This window comes from Pararge aegeria, chromosome 21, assembly GCF_905163445.1.
Source record: "Pararge aegeria chromosome 21, ilParAegt1.1, whole genome shotgun sequence".
In the NCBI taxonomy this organism is placed as follows: Eukaryota; Metazoa; Arthropoda; class Insecta; order Lepidoptera; family Nymphalidae; genus Pararge; species Pararge aegeria.
In genome coordinates this window covers 11,837,860-11,862,565 of record NC_053200.1, presented here as the reverse complement: position 1 = coordinate 11,862,565, position 24,706 = coordinate 11,837,860, and the positions used below count along the sequence as shown (strand labels likewise).

At 34.6% G+C, this 24,706-nt stretch overlaps 1 protein-coding gene across 1 annotated transcript in view; it reads right to left on the bottom strand.

Moving 5' to 3' along the window:
* Positions 1-24,706, bottom strand: part of LOC120633289 — a 188,628-nt gene that overhangs the window by 94,622 nt on the left and 69,300 nt on the right. The window contains exon 2 of the mRNA XM_039903469.1: positions 5,780-6,225. Coding sequence (XP_039759403.1) covers positions 5,780-5,975 — 196 coding nt within the window. The 5' untranslated portion in view covers positions 5,976-6,225. The remainder of the gene's footprint in view (positions 1-5,779; positions 6,226-24,706) is intronic.

Genomic DNA, 24,706 nt, shown 5'->3' with positions numbered 1-24,706 from the left:
CATTTGATATACGTGGAGCACTTTTATTACTCCTATACTCTTGCAATTTCATCAAAAGGCTGACCTAGAACTGGACGTTGCTCTATCAATCTTCACCGTTACACTATTGAATGTAGGAGAGACTATAAGACATATTATAGTACTAGCTTGTGCTCTTCATGTTTGTTTCGGTTTTTTAAATACCTCCAGCAACCGTTTTATACTAATTTCAAACCCATATTTTGCCATTTTAGATGATTTTTTATTCTTCATCTCGTTGCGGACATCTGCATTTGAATAGTTATCTGTATGATGCCAATCAACCAGATCCTTCAATTGTTTTCAGTTGTACGTTGATAGATCAGTCAGTCAGTCAGTTAGTTAAAATATAATGAATTGTAATAAAATATAACTTGTAATAAAATTCTTTAGTCGCACTAGAAGAGCAAAAAAATTCATTATGTATCTTTCTTTGTTAAGGATGGTGTGAAGAAAAAAACATAGTAAATACCCATTTGAAATTTTAAGACTTTCACTTTCATTTTAAGACATTTGTTTTAACTCTCATTAAGTAAACTAAGAATTTTTTGATACAGCTTGTTCAGTACCCTGTGCACGCTTCTCCGACTCGTAAGCATGAAATATTTACGTTCGCTTGCCTATTAGGTACTTACTTCAATTTAGGTAATGGTCTACTAAATTGCTTCAAGCTTTCGAACCGACTTCCAGAAAAGGTCTTCTGTTTTTTTATTTATAGTATGTACCGCCGATTTCTAGGAACTTACTTGGCTTATTATCTTTTGATTCGTAGACCTTACTAAAACTTTGTTAACTTTGGTTGAATAGTTTCTTAATGCCCGATCGACTTGAAAATCTTATATTTTGGCTTTGAAACACATTTCAAATGTCTTCTATTCTATTCGATTGGAATTTCAATAGACGAAAAATAATTGTTTTATTCTCATTTTAAGTTTCATTAAAGTGGCCGGCTAAGTCATTTCTTGTTTTAAATTTCCCAAAAAAAAAAAGTCAACTACTTAAATCGTTACTTTGTATTATAAATGCGAAAGTGTGTTTGCTTTATTTGTTTGTGTGTTCTCTTCCGTTACTCCCTAACTAAGCGACTAATGAACTTGATTTTCTGCATAAATATAGTTGAAAGGTCGCAGAGTAAAATAGGTAACTTTTAATCTCAGGACAACTAACGTTTCCCACGGGATTTGTTAAAATGGTAATAAACGCACACGAAGCACGTGGGCATCAGCTACTTAGGACCACTATACAACATACATGGAAACGCTATTTGCTAAAAGGGCTAAACGGAGCTTTGGGACGAGAAAATATAAGCGCTGGCTGCCCTGGTTGAATGAAAGCTAAAAATATTTTTACCAAAAAAAAACCACATAAATATTTTTTAAACTCCTTTCAAATGCAAATATGCGAGTAATTTGGGCTACATATTTGCACAGAATATTCCTGCGAGCATAACGCTGTTTGTTTTCGAATCAAATTCCGCCACAAAGCATTTTTTGACGGTCATATGACTGAGGCTCCTGTTTAAAGCGCAAAAAGGGGATTTCAAAGAGTTCGCAGCTTTTTTTTTTAAAACAACACATTCGTCGATTCGTCATCCAGTAGCCGCGAGCTACGGGCGTGTAGGAGAAAATAAAAGAATGTCTACAACAGCGGCTCTTTGAAAACAGTGGTTAGGCAAAAACAAAACGGAACTGACTATTTGTCTTCTAGCTTTGACGGAATGTTACTCGATTTCTGTTGTTTAATGACCGACAATAGACGACAGTAATGTCCATTTTCTATATTCATTCCAACCGTTATCTTAGATTTATTGCTTACTACACTAGACAAAGTTTGTCAAGTGGAAAAAAATATCCATACAATTTAACAAATAACAACTTTGCCAAGCAACTTATCAACAGATTACAGCTTTAATATGAAAAAAGGACTATTATTGAAGTTAAACTTCTTTTGGCGCCTTAGGGGAAAATGATGAGACTAAATTTTTACGATGCGCGCGCACACCGATACTAAAAACCAACACCCTGAAGTTAACTATAGTCAACAATTTTGTTTTTCAATAAAAGATTTGACACTGTAAACTTTGAATTGTCAAAGTCTGCGGGCCCATTCCGGTGATTTAATTGATTCAATTGTACAAAAGAAATATCTCAAATTTTAATGATGAAACTTGGTTTTCCGATAATGAGATGACTAGATAATGCATTACAATAAATCTTTCAATGTATTAAATACCTTTTTCTATTGTTATAGTAGTTTTTTCTACAAACGCAGATAAAGGCGAAAGATAAAATTTTTGAAAAGATTTTTATCTTGTAACGCCATAGAAGTATAACGTCTATCGCGTGTACATAAGTACACACATGTTTTTTTCAGTTAGATTCTTCAATAAAGCATCTTGTGGTAACATGCTAGAACTATTTACTTAGTTGTTCGCCTCGAGATAACCTCGTGCCTTAAGGCTAGTTGAGATGGCGCCTGTAATAATTGCTCAGGTGCTTTGTCTAGGTTCCAGATACACACTGTTTTCTTCCTAGCAAATTCGTTCTACCATCTCCATTACTTGACTTTACCTGTTATTGGTTTTTCTAATATTATAGTAGATTTATTGAAATATAATTTTGTGTAATTTTTCGCAAAGTTGAAAACAAAATACTTACTTTGAAAGCCCCCTTTGAAAATTAGTTTGTTTTATTCCACTACAAATTAGCTCCCGCCGAAACACTGGAGGCGTTTTAAATTAACTTTTGTTATCTGTGTACACACGCACCTCTAACTTTTCTAAGTTATGTGCTTTTAAGGAATTAAAATATCACTTCGTTCAACACTGAACGAAAACAGCCTGAGAGTTCTCCGTAACTTTCTCAAAAGCGTGTGAAGTCCACCAATCCGTACCGGACCACGGCTTTAACCCCTCCACATTGTGGGAGGAGACCCGTGCCCTGTAGTGGGCCGATAATGGGTTGATATGACGATGATGATGATTTTCTGTGTGCGGCGCAGGAGCCTCACCTTATTATATTATATATAGAGGTTGCTTGCATTCTGGTAATAGAATTTTTTTTTTAATTTCCCGGACACAAGTGAAAAAAAAAACAGTAAAAGCGGACGAAATCGCAAGCATGTTCTTTTTATCTGGTCCGTTTTCCGCACTCAGACAACTTCTCTTACATAAAAAGCTTATCGCTATCGCGGACATAAGCTAGTAGGTACTAAATAATAGGCGAATTTGGTACAAGATACATTTTGTACGTATAGATAGTTCCTGCATTCCTATACTATTGACGTAGATATGTGAGTCATGTTAGTACGAGATATGTTTTCCATTATCAATTTTACAAGCTTCTGCCGACGCATGACGCATTCGCCGTTGTAAAACAAACAAGTCGAGCTGTTCCATATTAAATATTGACGTAAAGTGATAACCAATCACTATTAAAGGTCTGAGCTATAGGGCTCCCAACTGTCTAAAGAAACTGTATTCAGGGATTATAGCAAACGTTATGGTAATGACGAAAATTCAAATTCAATATTAAAATTTATTTATTTCATGTAGGCCTTCTGAAATCTAATATAAGCACTTTTGAAACTTCAAGTATGTCCGTTGGTAGTGACTCTACCACCGGTTTGGAAGTCATATTCTGCCGAGAAGAAGCCGGCCAGAAGCTTAGCAGTTGTTCTTTCCCAATTGATAAAGTTATGAATATATTTGTCGATATTTGACGCAGTGCCCTCACGCTTTAGTTTGTGTGAGATCAAGTGCGAGATCCAGGCGGGGAAAATTTGGGAATTTATAATTTTCTTTGGTAACTAGCCACAACTGAAGCCACCCGACAGAGAGTGGCTTCAGCGATTACCACTCTACATGGTGCATGAGTTTAATACAACTGCCATGCCTCTAACAGCCGGCGGGGAAAATTGGAAATTTATTTTCGTATATGTTGACCCGGAATATCAGCTACCACTATACCGATTTTTATTTAAATCCGTTCAGTAGTTTTTACGTGATACCCGGACAGACAGGCAGACAGACAGACAGACAGACAAAAATTAAATAAAAATCTGTTTTGGACTCAGTACCAATTATAAAGCATCCCCCGGTAAAAAAATTCAAAGTATATTAAATGTACAGAAATCTTCCAGTTACAGTTTTATTATAAGTATAGATAAATAAAAGAAGAAGCAGAGAACTAGGGCAGTAGGCATACAGTACAAGCGGACGAACATATTTAGGATTTGAATTTGTATATAGACTGTGCACATAAATTCGCTCCAAATGCATTCCTTCAGAGTAAGTGAAGGAATATACAGTAGCAATGTGTCGGAGTGGAAAATACGCCAGAACTGAAACAGCGGCCATTTCTGAATGCGCCGTGTGTATCGGATACGAATTTGAAATTCAAGATCACCGCTGTCTGTGCATACTGAATGGATTTAACATTTTACGCTATGCATTAGAAAACAGGGGAATGGAAACAGGAAGACATCTATATAGGATTTTGGGGATTACTCTTATGTACAATATTGATTAGTTTTCTTGAGAGTTGATTTTACAGACTGAAATTAAAAACCAAGCTTATATACTGATTTTAGACAAGCAACACTTCGCAGGGCTTGCGAGAACCACGTCCAAAACCCTGTGCTTCCCTGTGTCCATCAATCTGAGGCATATGTGTTAAGCTTCGTGTTAATGCAATTACGCCGGCAACCACGCCTAAAATTTTGTTCTGGAACATATCTTGGCGGTCGAAACAAGCTTGTCGGTAGTTCTTCACCGGACGCGCTCCGTCTCAAACAAAATTGTGATATAATAGGACCTCCTTTAAAACTTCCATCCCCTACTTGAATTCCTAAAGTATGCACTCTAGAAGTTCCCTTTCTAAGTTTGGAAATACATACTTTATGCAAATTTGAATAAAAAAGAATATTTAGAATAGTTTTATGATTTTTTGTCATCTTTTAACGGCAACATTAGAACACATATCCTTACAAACAACATTCATATAATCACTATCATCAGATCAACCGATGGACAGCCGCTGCTGGACTTGACCTTATACCGTTCATTGATTCATTTTTGTCTGTCTGTCTGTCCGTAGGAACTGCTAAAATCAATTGAAAAAACATGATCGGAATTCATACTTCGAGGTAGGAAATAGGATACTTTTATCCGTGAATTCAGCACCATTCCTGAGAGGGGGTGAAAGTGTTTGACGATTTTATACAATAACTCCGCCAAATGTTAAACGATTTAAATATTAATTTTGTCCCGTATTCAGATAAACTGGTATTACAACCTATTGGTTGTAGTACCAATTTAGTTTAACAAAAATTTCGTGTAGGTGAATGAAGTGATGAATATGATTGGAGATATAGGACAGAACTCCTCAGCGGACGGGAGCAATATCCTTACTTAAGGCTTAATGATATTGAATACAAAAAGTGTTGCCTCATTTATGAGGACTTCAGTGTTAGGACTAATTAATAATATTAGGAGTTTTCTTGGCTCACCTTCCGCATACGAATCAACTAAAATCGCGTTAACGGTTTTTCTTTTAACGATTGACATACTATGTTTGCGAATAAGGCTGACATTTATGGATAAAAAATTATTTTCAATCTTCCAAAGTCGGCCACCCATCCATTTACAGACCCGCGTCAACGTTGTTTACCCAGCGCGAAGAAAACAAATGGTTCCCGCTGATTTGGTAGCATAAAACAACTAATAGAAGATAAGCCATATAGGTAAGGTTTAATAACTCACCAAAAGAAATCAGGCCGCTGTTGAGCATCGTAAGTTTTATGCTGTTAGGAATCGATACCAAACTGGTCGTTCCTGTTGTCTTGAGGTCTTTTTTCTTCGGCTTCTTCTCCAGGTCGTACCTCGGCGTGGATCTAGACCTGTGTTTCCTTTGGCTGGTCGCGACCGACGTGCCGCGCTGTCCCGTCCTCGACGACATTTCAACCGCGAGCCCGGACACACACAAATAAATTTACTGCGGAAGTTATGTGTTTTTATTAGCAGCACATTTTTTTATTTACGATCACGATTCCCGCACACAATTTTGTTATTCGGTAATTTTCCAAGCTTTATTCTAATGTGTAATAAATTAACGGATAACTATGTTACACTTGACACTGAAACTTAGCACTATATTTATTTCTATATCATAACACGGACATGGTTTGGTTTGCTGAGGAAGTCGTCGTCTGAAACAAAAAAAAAAAAAATTTTAAGCACGAGTACTATGATGATTATTTTGCAATCTGTGTATTGTATTTATTAAACTGTTAGTTGTAGTAGTCTTAAAATGTCTATATAGTATGAACACTCATAGGAAGATATTCTTATATGTTAATCTGAGTACGAAATTTGGTTTTTCTCCAAAAAGAGAAACAGTGAGAAAGACTGTAAAATAATAAGCAGTTTCTTTAAGCAGTTCATTTAAATTAAATACTGATTGATTTCTCCATCAGTAGTAGACCGGTTCTGATTTGGGCAAATCCATGAAAAGGGGAGGAAAATCTCAAATAATGGTTGATTCCCACAAATTGAATAAAATCTGTTTATGTTTGAGATGAGAGTCATTGTCAGTTGTATTTTTTGTTCAACGTTTATATAAATGAGGATAGGATAAAAAGAATTATCAAAATTGGCAGAGTAATCGAGTAACATATAATAATGCAAAAAAAAGCCTACAGTCCAATTCAGAATCTCCTTCTTTTCTTAAGTCGGTTCAAAAAATGGGTTATATTAGGTAAAAAGTCACGTTGATTACCATGCCCTAACACTCAAATCGGCCGACGTCCCAGACACGTTTAAGAAATTAAAAAGAAAACAAAAAAAAACAGCTAATTGAAAACCTCCATATCCGGTATACATACATAAAAAAAAAACAACTAATTGAAAAACTGCGTAGGTTTAAGAAATCGGTTAAAAAATATTACCCAACTGATTCAACGAAAAAATAAAAAATGACCCTTCGCACGGGATAATAACTACCCCGTGGCAGATTCAGAATTGCTTTTATTGGTTTCCACCCCTTTCGTATATTAAATTTTCTCCCTTTATTTATTTTACTGGTAAATGGAACGTTGCTAAAATACCCAAGCTCTATTTGTTTTCTGTCCATCAATTAAAAGGCGGTGAAGTGAAAAAAGACCGGTCCGAGAAATAAAAGAAAAACGTGGGAATTGATACAAAGTGCTGTAACTTTTGATGTTAAACGTCCTTTAAGTTAAGAAATTGGTTTTATGCTGCTTGTTATATATAACCGAATATTTCTGAGATTAGTAAATGTTTATTTTCGAGATTGTCGCAAGAAATAAAAGCAAAGAAAAACACTTGGGTCATAATGAGTTCTAGACTGTACAATTGACAGCTCTTACAAAACAGTCTGGAAGAAATGAATACAATACTTTGTGGTGACCTGTGTCGACAACTTGAAAATAGGTCAGTGTAAATTAAAGTGTAGACACACCTGCGTATTTTAGTCGTGTCGCATTTTTAGTTCCTTGAAATGTTATAATAGAATAGAATAGCAAAACTTTATTGCAACAAAACAAAATAAAAAAACAACAAGGATAACAGTTGTAGTACTTAGCGCTACCGGCTACGGTGCAAAGGCGGCTTTAGCACTAAAAGTAATCTTTTAAAGGTTACCTGAGAGTGCGAAGCCGATAAAAAGGTGGAAAGTGGATGGTGAATAAAGTAAAAAAAAGTGTGTGTCAGCTCCGACGCACGACTGAAGTTTCCTCCTTAAGTACGATTATCGAAACATACACAAAAAGAGTTTATTTAGCTGAATAAAGATTAATACCATATGAAAGGGTAAATTAAAAATCCTGTGCAATTTATTCACACACGGCGGAAGTGTAACTTCTTAAAAGTAGCCTACGGGAGATGGAGGTGGATGTAGAGTATCAGAACTATTAGGATAAATGTATTGTTTATTATTTAGTTTCCATGGTAACAAGAATAGGAAAAAAAATGTATAATGTTTTCTATATATTTATGTGTTTGTTTCTTTACCTAGATAATATTCGGTTTCCTTGGTAACTTAAATAGGAAAAATAAGTTAATTAAACGAAAGCGACGTTGCATGTTTGCGCATCACTGTTGCCGGGCATGCAACGTCGCAAAGCGAAAACGTAACGAGGTCATTCATCAGTAGATTTTACTCCTCACATATTTCTCATACCAGGCGCCTTATATATGAAAATCGATTCTTAAGGAGTAAAGTCCAAAAATTAAAATATAATGAACTTACATTAGCGTTATATATTAACGTAATAACTCCAAAAATACAGGTGTAAACGTAAATTTATTAGAATAGATATTTACGATATATATGGTATCATAAACTTATACAATACTTAATAACATAGATAAGTAATACGTTTTTTTTTTTGTAATGATATTTGAACAGGTGAATAGACTCGGAATGACTAATTTCCCAGGGGAAAAAGTCCCACAGTAATACAGCTTTAACAGTGAATGACTCGTTAAAGCGCTGACTTCACAGAATAAAATTTTATTTAAGATCGAAATTTTTTAATGGCATTCAGAAAAAATTGTTATACTATTAGCGCAAACCACTTGCTACTTGTTACTACAATACAAAATTTGCGATTAGTATACTTTTTTGTTAAGCTATGCATTATGTATCAAGACGACCGATTGGTAATTTGTTAAAACGACTGAATTAGTGCGATACATATCCCTAGAAAATGTTCCTAATTAGGTTTGTACTCTGATATTAAAACTTGATTATAAGACTATGCCGCTAGGGTAGTCAAAAAGCCGCAGCCAATCTGACCAGACTTCATTCGATTTCCAAATAAAATTATTTCGAAATTAGAGCACATCGGGAACCTTACTTCTTATCATCGGGGTGAAAATAGGTAGTACTTAGTAGTCATATTTCTTCTTTTTTTTACGTAAGTACATGTTATACATTTTCAATCGAGTCGCAAGTGTATACGTAAGCTTAGTGCATTCATAGACAAGTCAGCTGTAACTAGATATTCCTTTTATTACACAGTTGGGAAGCGAATTTCTGAAATTTTAACCGAATAGCCAAAGTTGGTTCGCACGTAATACCTATTCTTGCTCCATTAGTGAACGAGGCTGGTAGAGATAATCCGAGATAAAATTGCGCGCTTCATATCAAAAAGTATCCATGCATGGAGCTTGGATAAGCTTAGTACCATAGCTTAAAGCAGCATGTCACTAAAATAAGAGTTTTAATTCTGAAACAAGAGCGTCAACATTATTGAAATAATACTGCTTTGAGCTATGGTAGTGAGACCTTTAGTATATTTCCCTTAGTATTATTTTAAAACTTTGATGGCGCGAATTTTCAACCCACTTGAACCTCAGCGAACTGACAGATTCCGTCAGCACTTATTTATTTACGATGCTTTGACACCCGATATGCGATTTATATCCTGTGGTATACTCGTAAAAATTAATGGGGCCGATGATTAATAAGAGCTTAATAATTTTATGACACGACCGCATCATATGAAGATCAAGTAAAACTTAATTATCTCAGCAGCAGCCCAGATATCTAGTTCTAATTTTGAATAATTGAATTTTGGTTTTATGTTTTAGTCTATCCATATAAAATTTGAGCAACGAATTCTTTCATCACCATCGTATTTTAATTCAGATTGATATGATTTTAAGTTATTCTCAGCACTGGTAATAACTAGCTCGCCATTTTGGATTTAGAATAACGTCACACAGCTAACCATGCATTGCAATTTAAACTTAACGTGTAAATCGGTTGAATCTGCTTCATAATTATTGAGTTTCAAGATTCCACCCGAACGAACATAGTTAAAATAGTACACTTCTTTATATGTTTATTATTGCGTGATGCCGCTAATTAAAAGGCAAGCGTGATGAAAACAATCGAGATTTCCTGTGTCAATACCCTGTCCTTCAAGGTAACCTCGTTTGAACGTGTATTTAATACGAATTTTCTCTTCATTAATACATGTGTTGCGTGGGAGCAACGGAAGTTGACGGACGTTATCTGTTCGCGTATCATGTACCTACTTATTTCCAAGACGCTGACTTCAAATCTGGGATCTAATTGAAAAAGCTTCTTGTTCTTTTATTTATATTCTACAATAACTACACCCTTGACAATTTCTTTGCAATTTCTTAACTCATATGTGTGTAAGTGAAGTTATCTCCAGTATTGCAGTACACCTTTTTGTAACATCTATAAATTTTACATGAGTTTTGCAAATAAATGATTATTATTATTATTATTAAAACCTAATCAATTTCCTTCAGGGCATCGTACCAGAACGCTAAATAACTTGGCGGCATGTTTTTGTCGGAAGGTATATATTTTTATATTATCTATCGCATTTCACAGATTTGCGTAATTCGAGCGTTAATCACATTTAAAAGATTTACGTAACTCGAGCGTAAAATGTGTTAGCGTCAAAACTTACACTGCCAGCTCTGAGGTTAGAGTTTTAAACCAACGCGCCGATACAGTTACAGCTTGACCACGAGACATTCGTTAAAATTTATATTGCTGGCTCTGAGTTTAGAGTTTTAAACCAATGCGCCGATACAGTTACAGCTTGGCCACGAGACATTCGTCAAAACTTACATTGCTGGCTCTGAGGTTAGGGTTTTAGACCAACGCGCCGAGACAGTTACAGCTTGGCCACGAGACATTCGTCAAAACTTACATTGCTGGGCTCTGAGATTAGAATTTTAAACCAACGTGCCGATACAGTTACAGCTTGGCTACGAGACAATCGTAGCATGCTAACATTTGCGCGGTGCGAAGGATGAACTGTTATTATAAATAATGGTTTAAAATTTACTCTTCCGTGCTGGCCATTAGACATTTGCTTCGCGCGGTGATTGTTAAAAGCGAAAAAAAGATTGTTTGATTTCAGCTTAGTTTACGAATGTAAACTTTGAACACTTTGTTTTAATTTCCTTCTAGAGGAACATTCAAATCCATTTTCTTAATTAGAATAAATCATTTTGTTCCGCAATAGACAACCATCATATGATTGCAATTGACTCATTATGTTTTCGGTTTTGGCACGGAAATAAATGATTGTTGAACCGAGCGATTGCTATCAATCAAGACATCAAAGAATGATTTGCGCAGATACGAGTGTTGCAGATTTATTATATTTGACTACCTAAACCCGGCCACATTATTCCATGGCTCAATAAAGAAATAAAATGTTCTGTAAAAAATATTTAAATTATAAGTCAATCCAATAACTATTGTTTGAGATTTGTTGTAACAAATAGGTAGCTGAACTATATAACGGTATACCCGCTTTACACCACTAGTGTTATACATTCGGTATGTTACCATTCTAGTGATACCATTCATACAGTGGAGAGGTTATACCAGAAATGAGTTTTAGCTCTACCCCATAATAATAAACTATGCATTTTCAGGGATAAAAAATAGCAAATAAGCCATTCACCAGCCCATTAAACATCTTTGATTTTAAAATATTGGTAAGGCTAAGCTAGGGCATTTTATAAAATATCTTATCATAAAAAAAGTCCTTAAAAGTCCTTTTTAAATGACTTCAAAAAAGTAGCAAGTTCTCTTGATACTATGATGCTGTTATCGTTTTCAACATTTGAGTGATTTTATTTTTTGACTTATTCACAATGTTATCTTCTTCTTTAGTTTTTATTACCTACATAACCTACAACCTGAACGGCTGAACGTAGATCTTGAAATTTTGATGGAACATTCTTTGAGCATATCACGTTAAATGCCTCTTGGGTTCATGTTAGTATTAATTTTTAGGGACCAACAAAAGTCTTCACAAATTTTACTTTAATTTGGTACTTTTTATTTCTAGGAACAAACAAATGTGGATAAATGTATTACAAAACTTCAATTTAATGTCGCGGTGTTCCCAGAAGCCCATAGACTAACTTTTCTACTTCATTACCATAATATTAGCTTTAACCTCGACTTCAATCTGCATGGATTCCGGGTCAAGCGATATCTCGGGTTCTAGTAGAATAACTTTGATCGAAGTTGTAGAAGCATTTAAGATTTAACTCTATCACTATGTGCTTTTTAACTCCGAAAGTAATTTCATTTGATTCAGTGGTTTATGAGTATTAAGAGTCGAGTAGATATTATGCACACACGCACACATGCCCCTACGCACGCTGCAAACACAATTACAAAAACTAACCAAGTAAGGGTATTACATATATTCGAAACTACCATAATATATATAGTTAAAGAATGATTATTACTAAAATAATTTAGATATACTGCATTAGTAGTTTTCATATAAAATAAACAAGAATTGATGTATTACTATTTAGAAAAACCAAAACCTTTTTGTTTTGACTTTAATGTAATCACTCATGTTATGGTTGTCACTGCGTATTTAATACAGTTTTTCTTTGAAATTAGAATCATCCATGAAATTAGAGTCATCCATGATATATATATTTATTTTTAATTTGGTAACTGCTCTGCTCTTGTGTACAACCACGGAACGGACTAAACACGGACTTACCGTGTTTTTTTCTCCTTTCCTTTGTTGGTTTGCCTGGCAGACATCGCTTGTTAGCGATAAGGCCGCTCATTGTACCTGTGTTTTATTGTGTTGTTTTTGTTTATTATTTAATTTCTGTTAGGTGTACAATAAAGTTTATTTACATTTTTTCATTTCATCCAAGCAATAAGTTTTGTAAGAAAAGGATCATTATTATGAATACTTTTTAAATCAAAGCATATAAGTGATTTAGTGAAACTTATGTGGCAATGGTCCAAGCAGAAAGCTCGGAGGATAGGAATCCCAAGTCGCTGAAATAGCAGCAATTTGCAGGAAAACGCTACGCTTGTTAGCTCCGCCATTAACTGTACAGACGACAAAAAAAGAGTGGGATCGCGAAATTAAAAACATACAGAACCATCATTCATTCAGCTATGATAATAATAATAATAACGTTTAATTATGATAAAAATCCATAGAAACAATAATAACATTTATCTTATTTACTATATTATAAACTAAAATTGGCCAAACCTATAAATAATAAAAAATTAGGAATCTCCTAACTAAGGAACCCTCTTGAGCACTTGGTGTGTGAGTGTGTATTAACCCAGTGCTCCATAAAGGGTTTTTGCCATTTTTTTTCCATTAAGAGTTATTTAGTTACACACCGTTGCCGCTGTCTTCGCCGTCTGAGGAGCGTGCTTGCCTGTGTGCTTAAAAAAAAAAGTATCGCCTAAACGCTATTCCTTCTGGCCACATATTTCCATCCATAAACACTGATAACTTACTATTAGGGATATCAAATTTATGAGATTCATATCGTTTCGCCTGTTTCATTCTTATCTTAGATAATTGAACATTTACATTAGTCTTTTCAAAGATATATTTCGAAATATCTTCTGTTGAGTTGCCTTTGTCTACATTGTATATGTAGCTTTTATTCCATGCAGTGCATTGTGACCAAAAAAACCCGCGGAATATTGCCAGCACACAAACTTTTCCCATTTTATGGTAAACGTTTAAAACATTATTTGTAAAACAATTACTGTCCACTGCTAAATGGAATGAAGTGACTAACCCACTGATCTAGTAACTCTACTAAAGTGGAGTGGTTTTTGATGCTTCAGTATTATTCGTGTACACTGTTTTGTATGTTCATAATTCTGTGCACATAAGTATCGCAAGCTGGGATTTGCAAGTCTTTGCACAGCACCATTGACATCAGGCGAGTCGCTGGGAGCCGCTGGAGGCAAGCGGCCCAGGACCGTGTATTGTGGAACTCCCTACAAAAGACCTATGCCCAGCAGTGGACGTCGATTGGTTGACATAATGATGATGATGATGATGATGACATAGCACCTTCATCCAGCTATGGACTTTACAATTTATAACTGGCTTGAAGTTCAATTTCCGTGTGTATACAGAAGATATATCCTTGAAGCTTGTGGTATTGACCTTAGCATGACTTGTTATTTACCCCGATAATCTATTATAGGCATAAACAAAAGGACTGACACATCCACTAGTAGCGTGAATTGTAACTATTGTTTGATACGCCAAATAACGTTTAGTAATGGCATTATGAGTCGAAGCGTATCTTGAAATGTTGCCAAACGATTGTATTCGGATTTGTCGATACTTTCATAGCTATAGTTCGAAAAGATTTAGACCAGCCTTACAGTAATTTTGTAAATATGTGCCGGATAACATTTTTACATTTAGCATTATTTAATAATATTTTATGTAATATGTTCTAACATAGTTTAATATAACATAGTGGAATATCGGCTCGTTAAAATACAACATAAATCCAGTTGAAATAGATATTCGGGTTTTGAAGAAAATGTTTTTGTATGTAATCAAAGGACCTTCGTTCTTGGTGACATATACCGTAGTATACTTATATCACTAGAAATAAGGGACACAAAGGTGAATGGGAACGAAGATAATAAGATATTATTATTAAGGCCGTATTTCATGAAGAAGTCCGAGGGAGCTCATCTCTGCCTTTGATGTGTCTTAATGATGAAACGACGAAAATGAAACGAAGGGCGCAAGAAAATATACCGTTATTACTGAAACACTAGATATTTTTAGCGGTTTTTCTCGTGTTAAATAAATACTATCAAAACATTATTATTTTCCCAAATTTTATCACTAGTTAGCCTTTATTTGATTGCTATCTCACTCGTTGCAGTTTAAGATGGTAGCGGGCTAGCCTGTCCAGGGGTATAGTAGTTATATTAAACCCTTGCCCCTAATCTGTTTCTATGTGGCATCGGACCGGAACGCTAAATCGCTCAGCGGTATGACTTTGTCGGTAGAGTGGTAACTAGCCACGGCCGAAGTCTCCCACCAGACTAGAGAGAATTCAGAAATTATATATTCACAAACACCTTGGCAGTGCATATCAGAGGCGGTGTTAAACAAATTTCACACGATTCGCACCGACAGCGGAGCATCCTCAGGAGATGTTGACTTTAGAATGAACCATTTAACAATGGTTAACAGTCAATCAAAAAAGATCTGTTCTGTGTGGAGAATAAAGATTGAAGAAAATTATAAATTACACCTTACAGATTGTCTTGCTTTTGGCGGCGGTATAAGCAAATTAAGCTTAATTGTATAACCGCAGGCGAACAATAACATCCACAAGACTATAAAAATCCACAACACTATAAGAATTATAAAAACCTAAAAAGCAATGTGTTTCAGAGTGTATCATTGTAATATGAACCTTTGAAAAGTAGATAGAAAACTAAAAGTTTGCAACTAGATGATGTATATCTTATATCTTTAAACGAGCAATTCTTGTGTATATATAATTGGAATCTCGGAATCGGCTCCAATTATTTTCATGAAATTTAGTATACAGGGAGTTTCGGGGGCGAAAAATCGATCTAGCTAGGATTCATTTTTACATAAACATAAACTTACTTTTTTTTATTGGAAGAAAAATAACAAAAAGGTTTGGGTAGTCCCAATTCAAACTGAAAAATATGACTCTTCCTGATATGATGACGTAGTAAGTATATCTGAGTTGTTGGAATTGTTGTTTCTTTAAAGTTCTACCCGGAACAAAGATGTTGCTTTGCAGCAGATATAAGCATGGTGAACATAGAGAATACGTCCCCGGATGTATGCTGTATGTTCACCTACAAATCCACAGAGTAAATTATATCAAAGACCTTAAATAATAATACCTATAGTATTTTACGTATTGTTGTCTAGAGAATATGTTATCTCGATTTGAAATCTGTGTAAGGGACCACGGAATGTTACCAACAATATTACAATAATGTATGTATATCATAAAGCGGGCACAATACAATCAAAAAGGGTTTCCAGAGCCTTTTAAGGTTACGAATACCGACCATTCTGTTGCTTGAGTGTACTTGAATACATTTCCGTCCTTTCAAGCCAAAAGTGCTTTACGGCAAAAACCAAAAGACGGGAAAAGGGAATCAATTTTGGCGCAATAATTTGTAAATGGATGTTACAATTCCAGCTAGCATGGAAATTATTTCTTTCAATTAATTAAAAATAGCAAATAAAAACAGAATCCTGAAATAATGGCTATAACAACGAAGAATAATGTGAATGTAATTTAAACGAAGAATACATCTGCGTAAAATTTTCGAGGGTACTAGGTTTGATTGCGCTAACAATGTCATATCAGCCATCGCAGTTTGCTAATTTTTCCGTTGTCTTTTTCGAAACTCTTCATCAGATCTATTTTCAGCTATGAAATTTAAATGGGACCTCGCAATAAATACCTTTCAAACAAACTGTAGCGGACTAATCTGTTAGGGAGTATGGCAGTTATCATAAACCAATACCCCTAATCAATTTCTAGGCGTCATTGTACCGGAACGCTAAATCGCTTAGCGGCACGTCTTCGTCGGTAAAACCACAGCGTTTACCGCTGCGACAGGGAGGTCGTTTAGGCGAGTTGGCAAATATTATTAATTATGTAGAGTAATTTGTTTTATATAATATTGTATTGAAAAAATGGTTTCTTTCTTTAAAAACATCTATATTTAAAATCAGACTTAAAGTTATAAGGAATAATAATTACAAACTAAAGTTTAAATTAAAAATGGTATTAAGTAAATATTGTATAAAAACAATTAAATTTTCTGGTAATATGGAAAGGGATTGTTCAGACATCTCATATCCTTTACCGGACCTCCCTTGAGAATTCTCAGTTGGCAGTCATAAATGATCAGACTTGGCCACGATTTTATTGTTACTTTTATTTTATTGCTCAGATTGAGTTTTACGTACCTAGTTAAAAGATTTACCCACTATTTCATTCAATTCATAATATGCTCTTTAACATAAAACTATAAAAAAATACTAAAAGTATATCATATGTACCACTTTATTAGTTTTAGTTTTGCATATCGGGTTGTGACACTAATCAAATATTGGAATATATAAAATATTTTAATTATTGAGACTGCGGAATTAACGGCTGTTTTTAATGAAAATCTTTTTCCTAAGCACATTAATTATAACTTATATTTAAAAGGTACATAAATTATAACACGCAAAAAGCTCAACGAAAGTTAAAGTAATTTAAGATATAAAAACATTTTGATTCGACGGCATTCCTTACCGAACAAAATGTCACGCAAATCATTCTACAAACGGCGGTGAAATCGTTTTATACTCGTAGAACACAATTAACAAGAATTTGAGCAATAAAAAGTAAGTTAAAGTATTATTTAGAGAATATTACGTCAGAGAAATATAATATTTTTCCATTTCTTAACAAAATAAGAAATCGCAATTTCCTAGTTTACAACAAATCACGGTATATGACTGAAGATTATACAGTTTCTCATTTCAGCGAGACCTCTAATGTGAGCTCTCCGAGACACTTCATTGGAGCACTGGCAGTGATAAATGTTTGCGGATGGCCACCGTTTTTATTGTTACATTCATTTTATTACTCGACTTCTACAGATTGTATTGCTATTTTTATTTCGCTGACTGTATTATAACAAAAACCAAGTTTAGATTAATTTCTTCTTTTCGAATAATATGATAGACCATTGTGTCTGACAAGAAACATATGGCGATTGTATTGCTGTGTTTGTATGATCTCTTTAAATTATCTTAAGGGACCAACCAATTCAAAGATTGCAGACTGTAAATATATATATTTTTGCTTCGTCTTTTCTTATACGCATGGCTGGGGATTGGGACGCCCTTCCGAGTTCCGCGTTTCCTAATTCTTACAATCCGGATATGAATAGGTATCTTCTTGGCAAGCGCATCATTCAGATGAGATTGTAGTCAAGCGCTAGTCTATTATCGAAAAACAAAAATTCTGAGTAACAAGTTGTTGTAAGTATATTAAGATTTTACAGATAGGATGGGCAGGGTGATTACGTATCTCGACAGGCTTGCGACAGGCGTAAATCTTGCAATCACTGCTGTCAAACGTCACTTTTCCATACAATAAATAAACAAAAGTGACGTTGGACAGCAGTGATTGCAAGATTTACGCCTCTCGCAGGCCTTTTGCCTTTTGCGAGATACGTAATCAGCCTACCGAGCTTCTTGCGAAACTTCTTCTCTGTGACATGTTACACTTATAAAGTAGTTTCAAAAGACACCAACATACATAATCCTAGTTTTACTTGATTTATTTTGTTCAATTTGGGTTTATTGTTACTTCGACCACAAGAATAATTGTTAGCCTAAGGAAGATAGATTGTCCACTTAGGATTATATTCTAGGAACCAAAAAATTAGAACCAACGTGCGTCCATAGGTGCGTGAAGTCTAAATATTCGCATTTTGCCAGAGGGGTGGACTACGGCCCAAACCCTTTTTCATTCTGAGTGTAAAACTGTGCCCCCGGAGATGCCTGATGACGATATATTGAATTAGTGAAAACAACTTAAACGACTCGATAATAATAATTAAAACGTTACAAAGATTGAAACTAAGAGGGGATTAATTAATAACCCCAGGGCATCAAACGATTACTATGGAAATTGAATTTAAGATCCATTATCCAGCGAAAGCACGGCCGCGATGCGAGGCGACACAGAAATAACTTCTTTGAGTTAGCATTAAACTAATCTTCTTGGTACTAAAATGAGTTTTATAACCTTAGTAAATACAAGCACAAAGGAAATGTTAACGACATGTTGATAAATTACCCTTATATGTTTTAGTAAAATTTTTCGAAAATGATTGTAGTGGAATATTTCGAATTACTGAAGATAATAATTTGTATTGTATTTATTAACATCATTGTAAGTATTGGGAAGAAGCAGGCGGTATTGCACGATTTCAAATGAACATTAAGTTTAGTTAGCTACATTCCGCTAAAACTAGGGAATTCAATTTATAATTTAAAATTAAAATTGCACATCACATCACAGAGATCTTTCAAATGCACTCTCCTGCACCGTGCACATTTGCCAGGTTTATGTAGTTGCTGAGCGAATGATTCATTATATATTAACCATAATTATAGTATTTTGATAATTAACAACCAACAACTATTTATAAAACTGTTGAAGTGTTTAACCAGTTCTAAAGTCCTGGACCGGAGGCGACCTTCAGATCTACGCAGTTGTAAAAAAATTTGTTCTGCTAATGATAATTTAAAATAATAGTAATTTTTTTTCATAATGGCTTTTTGAGTTAACCCTCTCTGTCAATTCTAAGAATTGATTTTAAGAGATATAAAATGTCTCTTGTAGGTAGTTAAAGCTTGTAGTATCTTTATATCTATTAAGACATAACTTTGAAGTTTTAATTCAGTGCTGTTTGATATGAGGGTATTTTTACTCGCTCTTTCCCTAGCATGGTATTCGCATTCATAGGAAAAATGTCCTAGAAGCGTCATTTGATGTCGCAAGAATTCATCCACGAAGGTGATGGGTTTATCAAAACTTAAAAGGATCACAATATCGGTACAGTATCTGTTATTAGGAGATTCAATTCGATGTTCATCTCGTTTAGTGTGAGTTGAGTAAGGTAATAGCCTTAAAAACTCATTAAAACGCCGTGAATGCCAACGATAAGTAATTGAGTGAAATTTAGGCGAAAAGCGTAAATGGTCTCTTCAGAAGTAGACAGTGTAAGATGAAGGTGCCAGAAAAAGAGTGAAAACGTAAAGCAAAACAGCACGTGACTTTTTCAGCCTAAATGCGAGTAGTCGAAAAAAATATGAAAATAGCATTACACCATCATATTGTATCTACTCGTATATACCTTGCTAAATATGTAGAGGTCTGATTCTAAGACCAATGTGCGTTTAGATCCTCATAATTTTACCTAAGTTAACTAATGTAGATACCACAATCATCTTACACTAATGGAACCAGTAGTTCTTACAAAATAAAAAAAAACACGGTAGCCAAATACTGTACGTTTTTTTAACTTTTCAAAAAGTCGCCATACTGACTGATTTCAAAACAATTTTAGGTTAGTATCCGTTAAATGTCTTCACACGCTAAGTCAATTAATTTGAACCATTTGAATTTTGTTCGTTTAAACGAGATTTCACGCGCAAAAGAACAATTCTTTCTCTAACTTGTTTCATATTTAAATAATGCATTTATGAAATAAAAGTTTGAATTGTGAAATTGTTGATTAAATTAATGTCATGAAACTAACTTGACCGACCTAAAGTTATGTTCAAGAAAGTAACAAAAGCTATAATTTATAAGATGGTAAATAAGATGATAAATAAGGTTCAATCTATTTATTATTCTTTATAGCAACTTTGCTAAAATGTTTCCACAAACAAAGTAATATAACGAAGTAAGATTTTTATGAATATAAAATGTGTAACTTTTTCATTGCCAAGTCGTTTCGCGAAGCAAAATAAAGGTAATAGGCAGTATTTTGAGTTGCTCAATTTCTATGCTTGAGCAAAGTCGATCTTCGTTCTTTTCAATGTAGTTTTACCGTAGAAATCTGAACATGTAGGAGTTGGTGCCTTCTTCATCAAGATAACATTGATCAATAGAGTTTTTGATTATACTCCGACGTTATTATTATTACGTAAATAGTTGTTGTCCAGCAGTCCGCACTGGGCCAGCGTGGTGAACAACAGGCTACACACCTCACGTTGTCAGAAGGGATCCGTGCCCTATAGTGGGCGGGTAATGGGTTGACATGATGAAGTAGTTGTCGTCTAAGGCCGATAGTTTTCCCGGGTGATCAAAAGGCTTTATGTTAAATTACGCCCAGAAAATTCTGAAATTATCAATATACTAATGATCTCCTCTCGCAGGGGGTCGAATCTGGGATCTCCCACTGAAAGGATCAGCGGTAACCACTGTGCTACAAATGTCCACTCCAGTGGACGTGAAGCATTGAAGAAATTATAAATTGCACAATGCAGATTTGCTTGGTTTAGACGGATTAAAGCAAATTAAATTTATTTGAAGGGGAAAAAATAATAACGTGTACTTTTTCATAGTAACAAAATTACTCGAGGGCGCAGTGGCGAGCTTTGTGTTACTTTTTGAGTGATGGAACCCGGGACGACTCTGTTCCCCGAATCAAATTTATTATGGAATTTGAGAATTAATAATTTCCCAACATTGTCCAGTCTGTTCTGGTTTTGGCCGTGATTAGTTTCCACCCTTTCTAAAAACGATCGAGTCACTAAGCGCTTTCGCTGTCTAGTGATACATCTATATCGCGGCGATACAACTATACGAGTATGTATCCGATATCTCTTTAGATACCTGTACCCCTCACGGATTAACCCGCAAACATCTGCATCATCACTTCCAACGAGGGGAAACTAATAAGTAGGATATAATAAAAAAAAAAATTAACTTATTTTTACCAGCACAACTCCTGGCCTATGACTGAACGACGGTTGTTGAGCATACTCAGAACGGAGGCGCAGCGACTGAATTTTTAATAAAGCCGACGATTTCTGAGGAGTAAAGTGTGTAGGTACTACAGTACTGCTAAAAACGCGAACGTGAAACGAAACTCGCCCCTTGTAAGTTGTATGGGAAAGTTGTTCTGAGCGGCTTTTTAATTTAGATTTACGTATTTTTTTCAATAAAAAAGGAACTTCATTGGGTTGACTAGTTTTCGACCGCGACTTCATGTGTTTGGAATTTCTGTTCTCTTAAGGATAGGATATTTGCCAAGTGCTGGAACACACAATATCTTACCAAAAATCAATTTTTTATGCTAATTTAATGAAAATTTGTTGTTTATGTAGTAGTAGTTTCTGAGTAACGCGCATTGAAGCCAAAAAAATAGAAACTATTTAGCTTTATTTATTACTAGCTTCTGCACGCGACTACGTCTGCCTGGATTTCAGAATTAGGTCTACAGCTTTGGTCGTTTACAATTTTTAATCTTACCACGGGAACTATTAGAGAGATCATAGCATAGGTGACATGCATACAAAATTTCAAAGCTGTCTGCCCGTGGCTTAGCTCGTAAACAACTTTCCCTCGGGAACTACTTAAGGAATTGGGATTAAGGGTAGTCTATGTTCTTTTCCAAGTCAAAGGCTACATGCATGTCAAATTTCATCCAAATCCGTTCGGCCGTTTTTGGCTTATTGAGTAACAAACATCCACACTTTCACATTTATGATATTAGTAGGTAGGTAACAATGGATAATTAATCCACTGGTATTGTTTAGCAACTTCTTCGTTTTTTACATATCTTACATGATATAATTTTGCAGAAACTTTATACTTCCCGATGAATCTCATAAAATAAAACAAAGAAGATTACTCAGAGTATACTTATTAGTTTTATTTTATAGGAAAAATACAATGACCAAGACAATAAACTAAAAACTTTTGAACTCCCGCGGATCAAACTGGGTAAAGTTGGCTCGGCTCTTGGAGTTTTAATTCAAGGAAACTAAAAGTTCTGACCTATTTACTTTTTGCTGAGTGTAAAAACTTGCACGGGCAACTTTAAATACAGCAAGACCATAATCCTAAGGATATTTTAATGTTATTTTATAAACTGAATTTGACGGACGATTGGCGCATGAGCAGTGACTCTGCTTTCTCAGGCCAAGGCTGTGTTCGATTCCCACAACTGGAAAATGTTTGTGTGATGACCATAAATGTTTTTTCAGTGGCTGGGTGTTTATCTTTATTTTATAATTTTTCGTGTTTATTATTAATACATTTTCATCACTTATCTTGGTACCTATAACATGAGCTTAACATGAGCCACCATAATATGGTGAATTACATTTTATGACAGCTCTCTCAATATGGATATCAAATGAAAGGGTTGGACTAATAGGATAATCTAGACTGAAAAGGAATGAGGAATGAGAAATAATTGGGGTTTTGAATTTTTAATTTAATATTTACTTATTTATAATTGACGAACCAAACAGATGGCTTACCAGATGGTAAGATACTACAAACAAACACATCACAGGACATGCAAGTAACACGTCCTATAAAGTGCTGCGCTATTTCCATCAACAGTTTTACTTTTAAGTCTGTTTGTAGTGACTCTATGGTTTAAAATTTAAATTTAGCTGAGTAAAAGACGGACACAAAATCAGAAGTTGCTCTTTTCTAAAATCACCATTCTGAATCTCCTTTATATCAAATATATGCAAAATATGTTAAAACTGTCTCGAAAATACTTTAAACCTGTGCCACTAGCTCATCCATTATGAATTGCCCGGAGAGTGCGGCTTAGTAGCAAAGTAGAATATTAAGCAGAATGTGTTATGATTCTCGAGATATAAAGTAAAAACCAAAAGCATATGAAAGTCTAACTAACTTTTCTATTAAACCAATTACATAAATCTTTAGCTGGGTTGGCTGGATTGCTTTTTGCTTTTTATTTTTGATCCTTGCTAAAAAAAGTATGTTATGTAATTCTCCGGGTTATAATCTATCACCGTGCCGCAACTTAATTAAACTGGTATCTTAATTTATAACAATGTGACCAACGCTCTATTCTGTTATTGGCCAAATAAATTAAATTTTCCGGACAGTACTGAAAGGAATATACTCAAATAAACCGTAAACAATTGCTCAAAATAATCCTTTCTTTCAATGCATTCAGCTATATAGACACATTACTGTTACACAAATGCAATGACTCTTAAAACAATGCACAAAAGGAGGAAATTCCCGCAGCAATGTACTGTGCACAATTCTCAGCGAAGGATGCTCCTTCTAGCAAAAAGTCCCTATGTCAAAGCGCATAAAAGTGGCAATACAATAACACAATTTTACTGTTACTTCGTTGTGGAAGATAGTACGCTAGACTTGTTCCGACACGTCCCGTGTATAACTTAGCCACAGTATTGTACTTTGTACGTTTGTACTCTTGGACATGTTTAAGCCGTAAACACACGTTCTATCTTTGTTTTACGGGCGTTGGAACTTCACTGTTGAAAGAGAGCTCCGGAATGAAAATGTAGCCACTTTTTGTCTTGATTTTACAGGAAAAAGTTCTAGTTAGAATTGGTTAGTTCAGCTCAATGGAAAAGAACATGAAAAAGGTGTTACTTTGCAAAACAGACAAAAGGTTTTTTAGAACATGTATAATACATTCGTATATCTCCACCGAGACCAGATCTAAATATATTCAAGATGTCTCATAACTTTGTGTTAAAGAGTATAAATTCTTTACTAATCTCATAACTTAAATTTTTATTAAGTTAAATCTACATTTCGTCTGGACTGGTACCTTTAATGTAGATAGATTTTTTTTAATGCAGAAATACATACATATATTCTTTTTTTTACTTTTTACTGTTAAATATGTACTGATTGTGTTTGTTGTTTTCTTTTTTACAGTTTATTTTAATTTTTTAGTAAAATTTAATTATTATTATTACATAAATTAGTAACAAAATTCTGCATTAATACAATAGCGTTGAAATCTATGTGAAAGTGAAACAAAATGTGTAAAAATAACAAACGCAGAAGTGACAGCGTTCTGACTTTAAAACAGTCTCAGTTTGATCAGTATGCCAGTAAACGACAATCAAACATTTTTGTGTTTCAAATAATCACGTTAGAATTTTTGTCTGTAAAAGTTGTGAAGTTTTAACTTAAATACTTACGAGCAATAAAATTGAGTTTTTTTCTAATTTGATATCCGGTTTGCCCAAGCTATAATAAGTTTCCCGCCACAAAATACTTGTTTTTAAT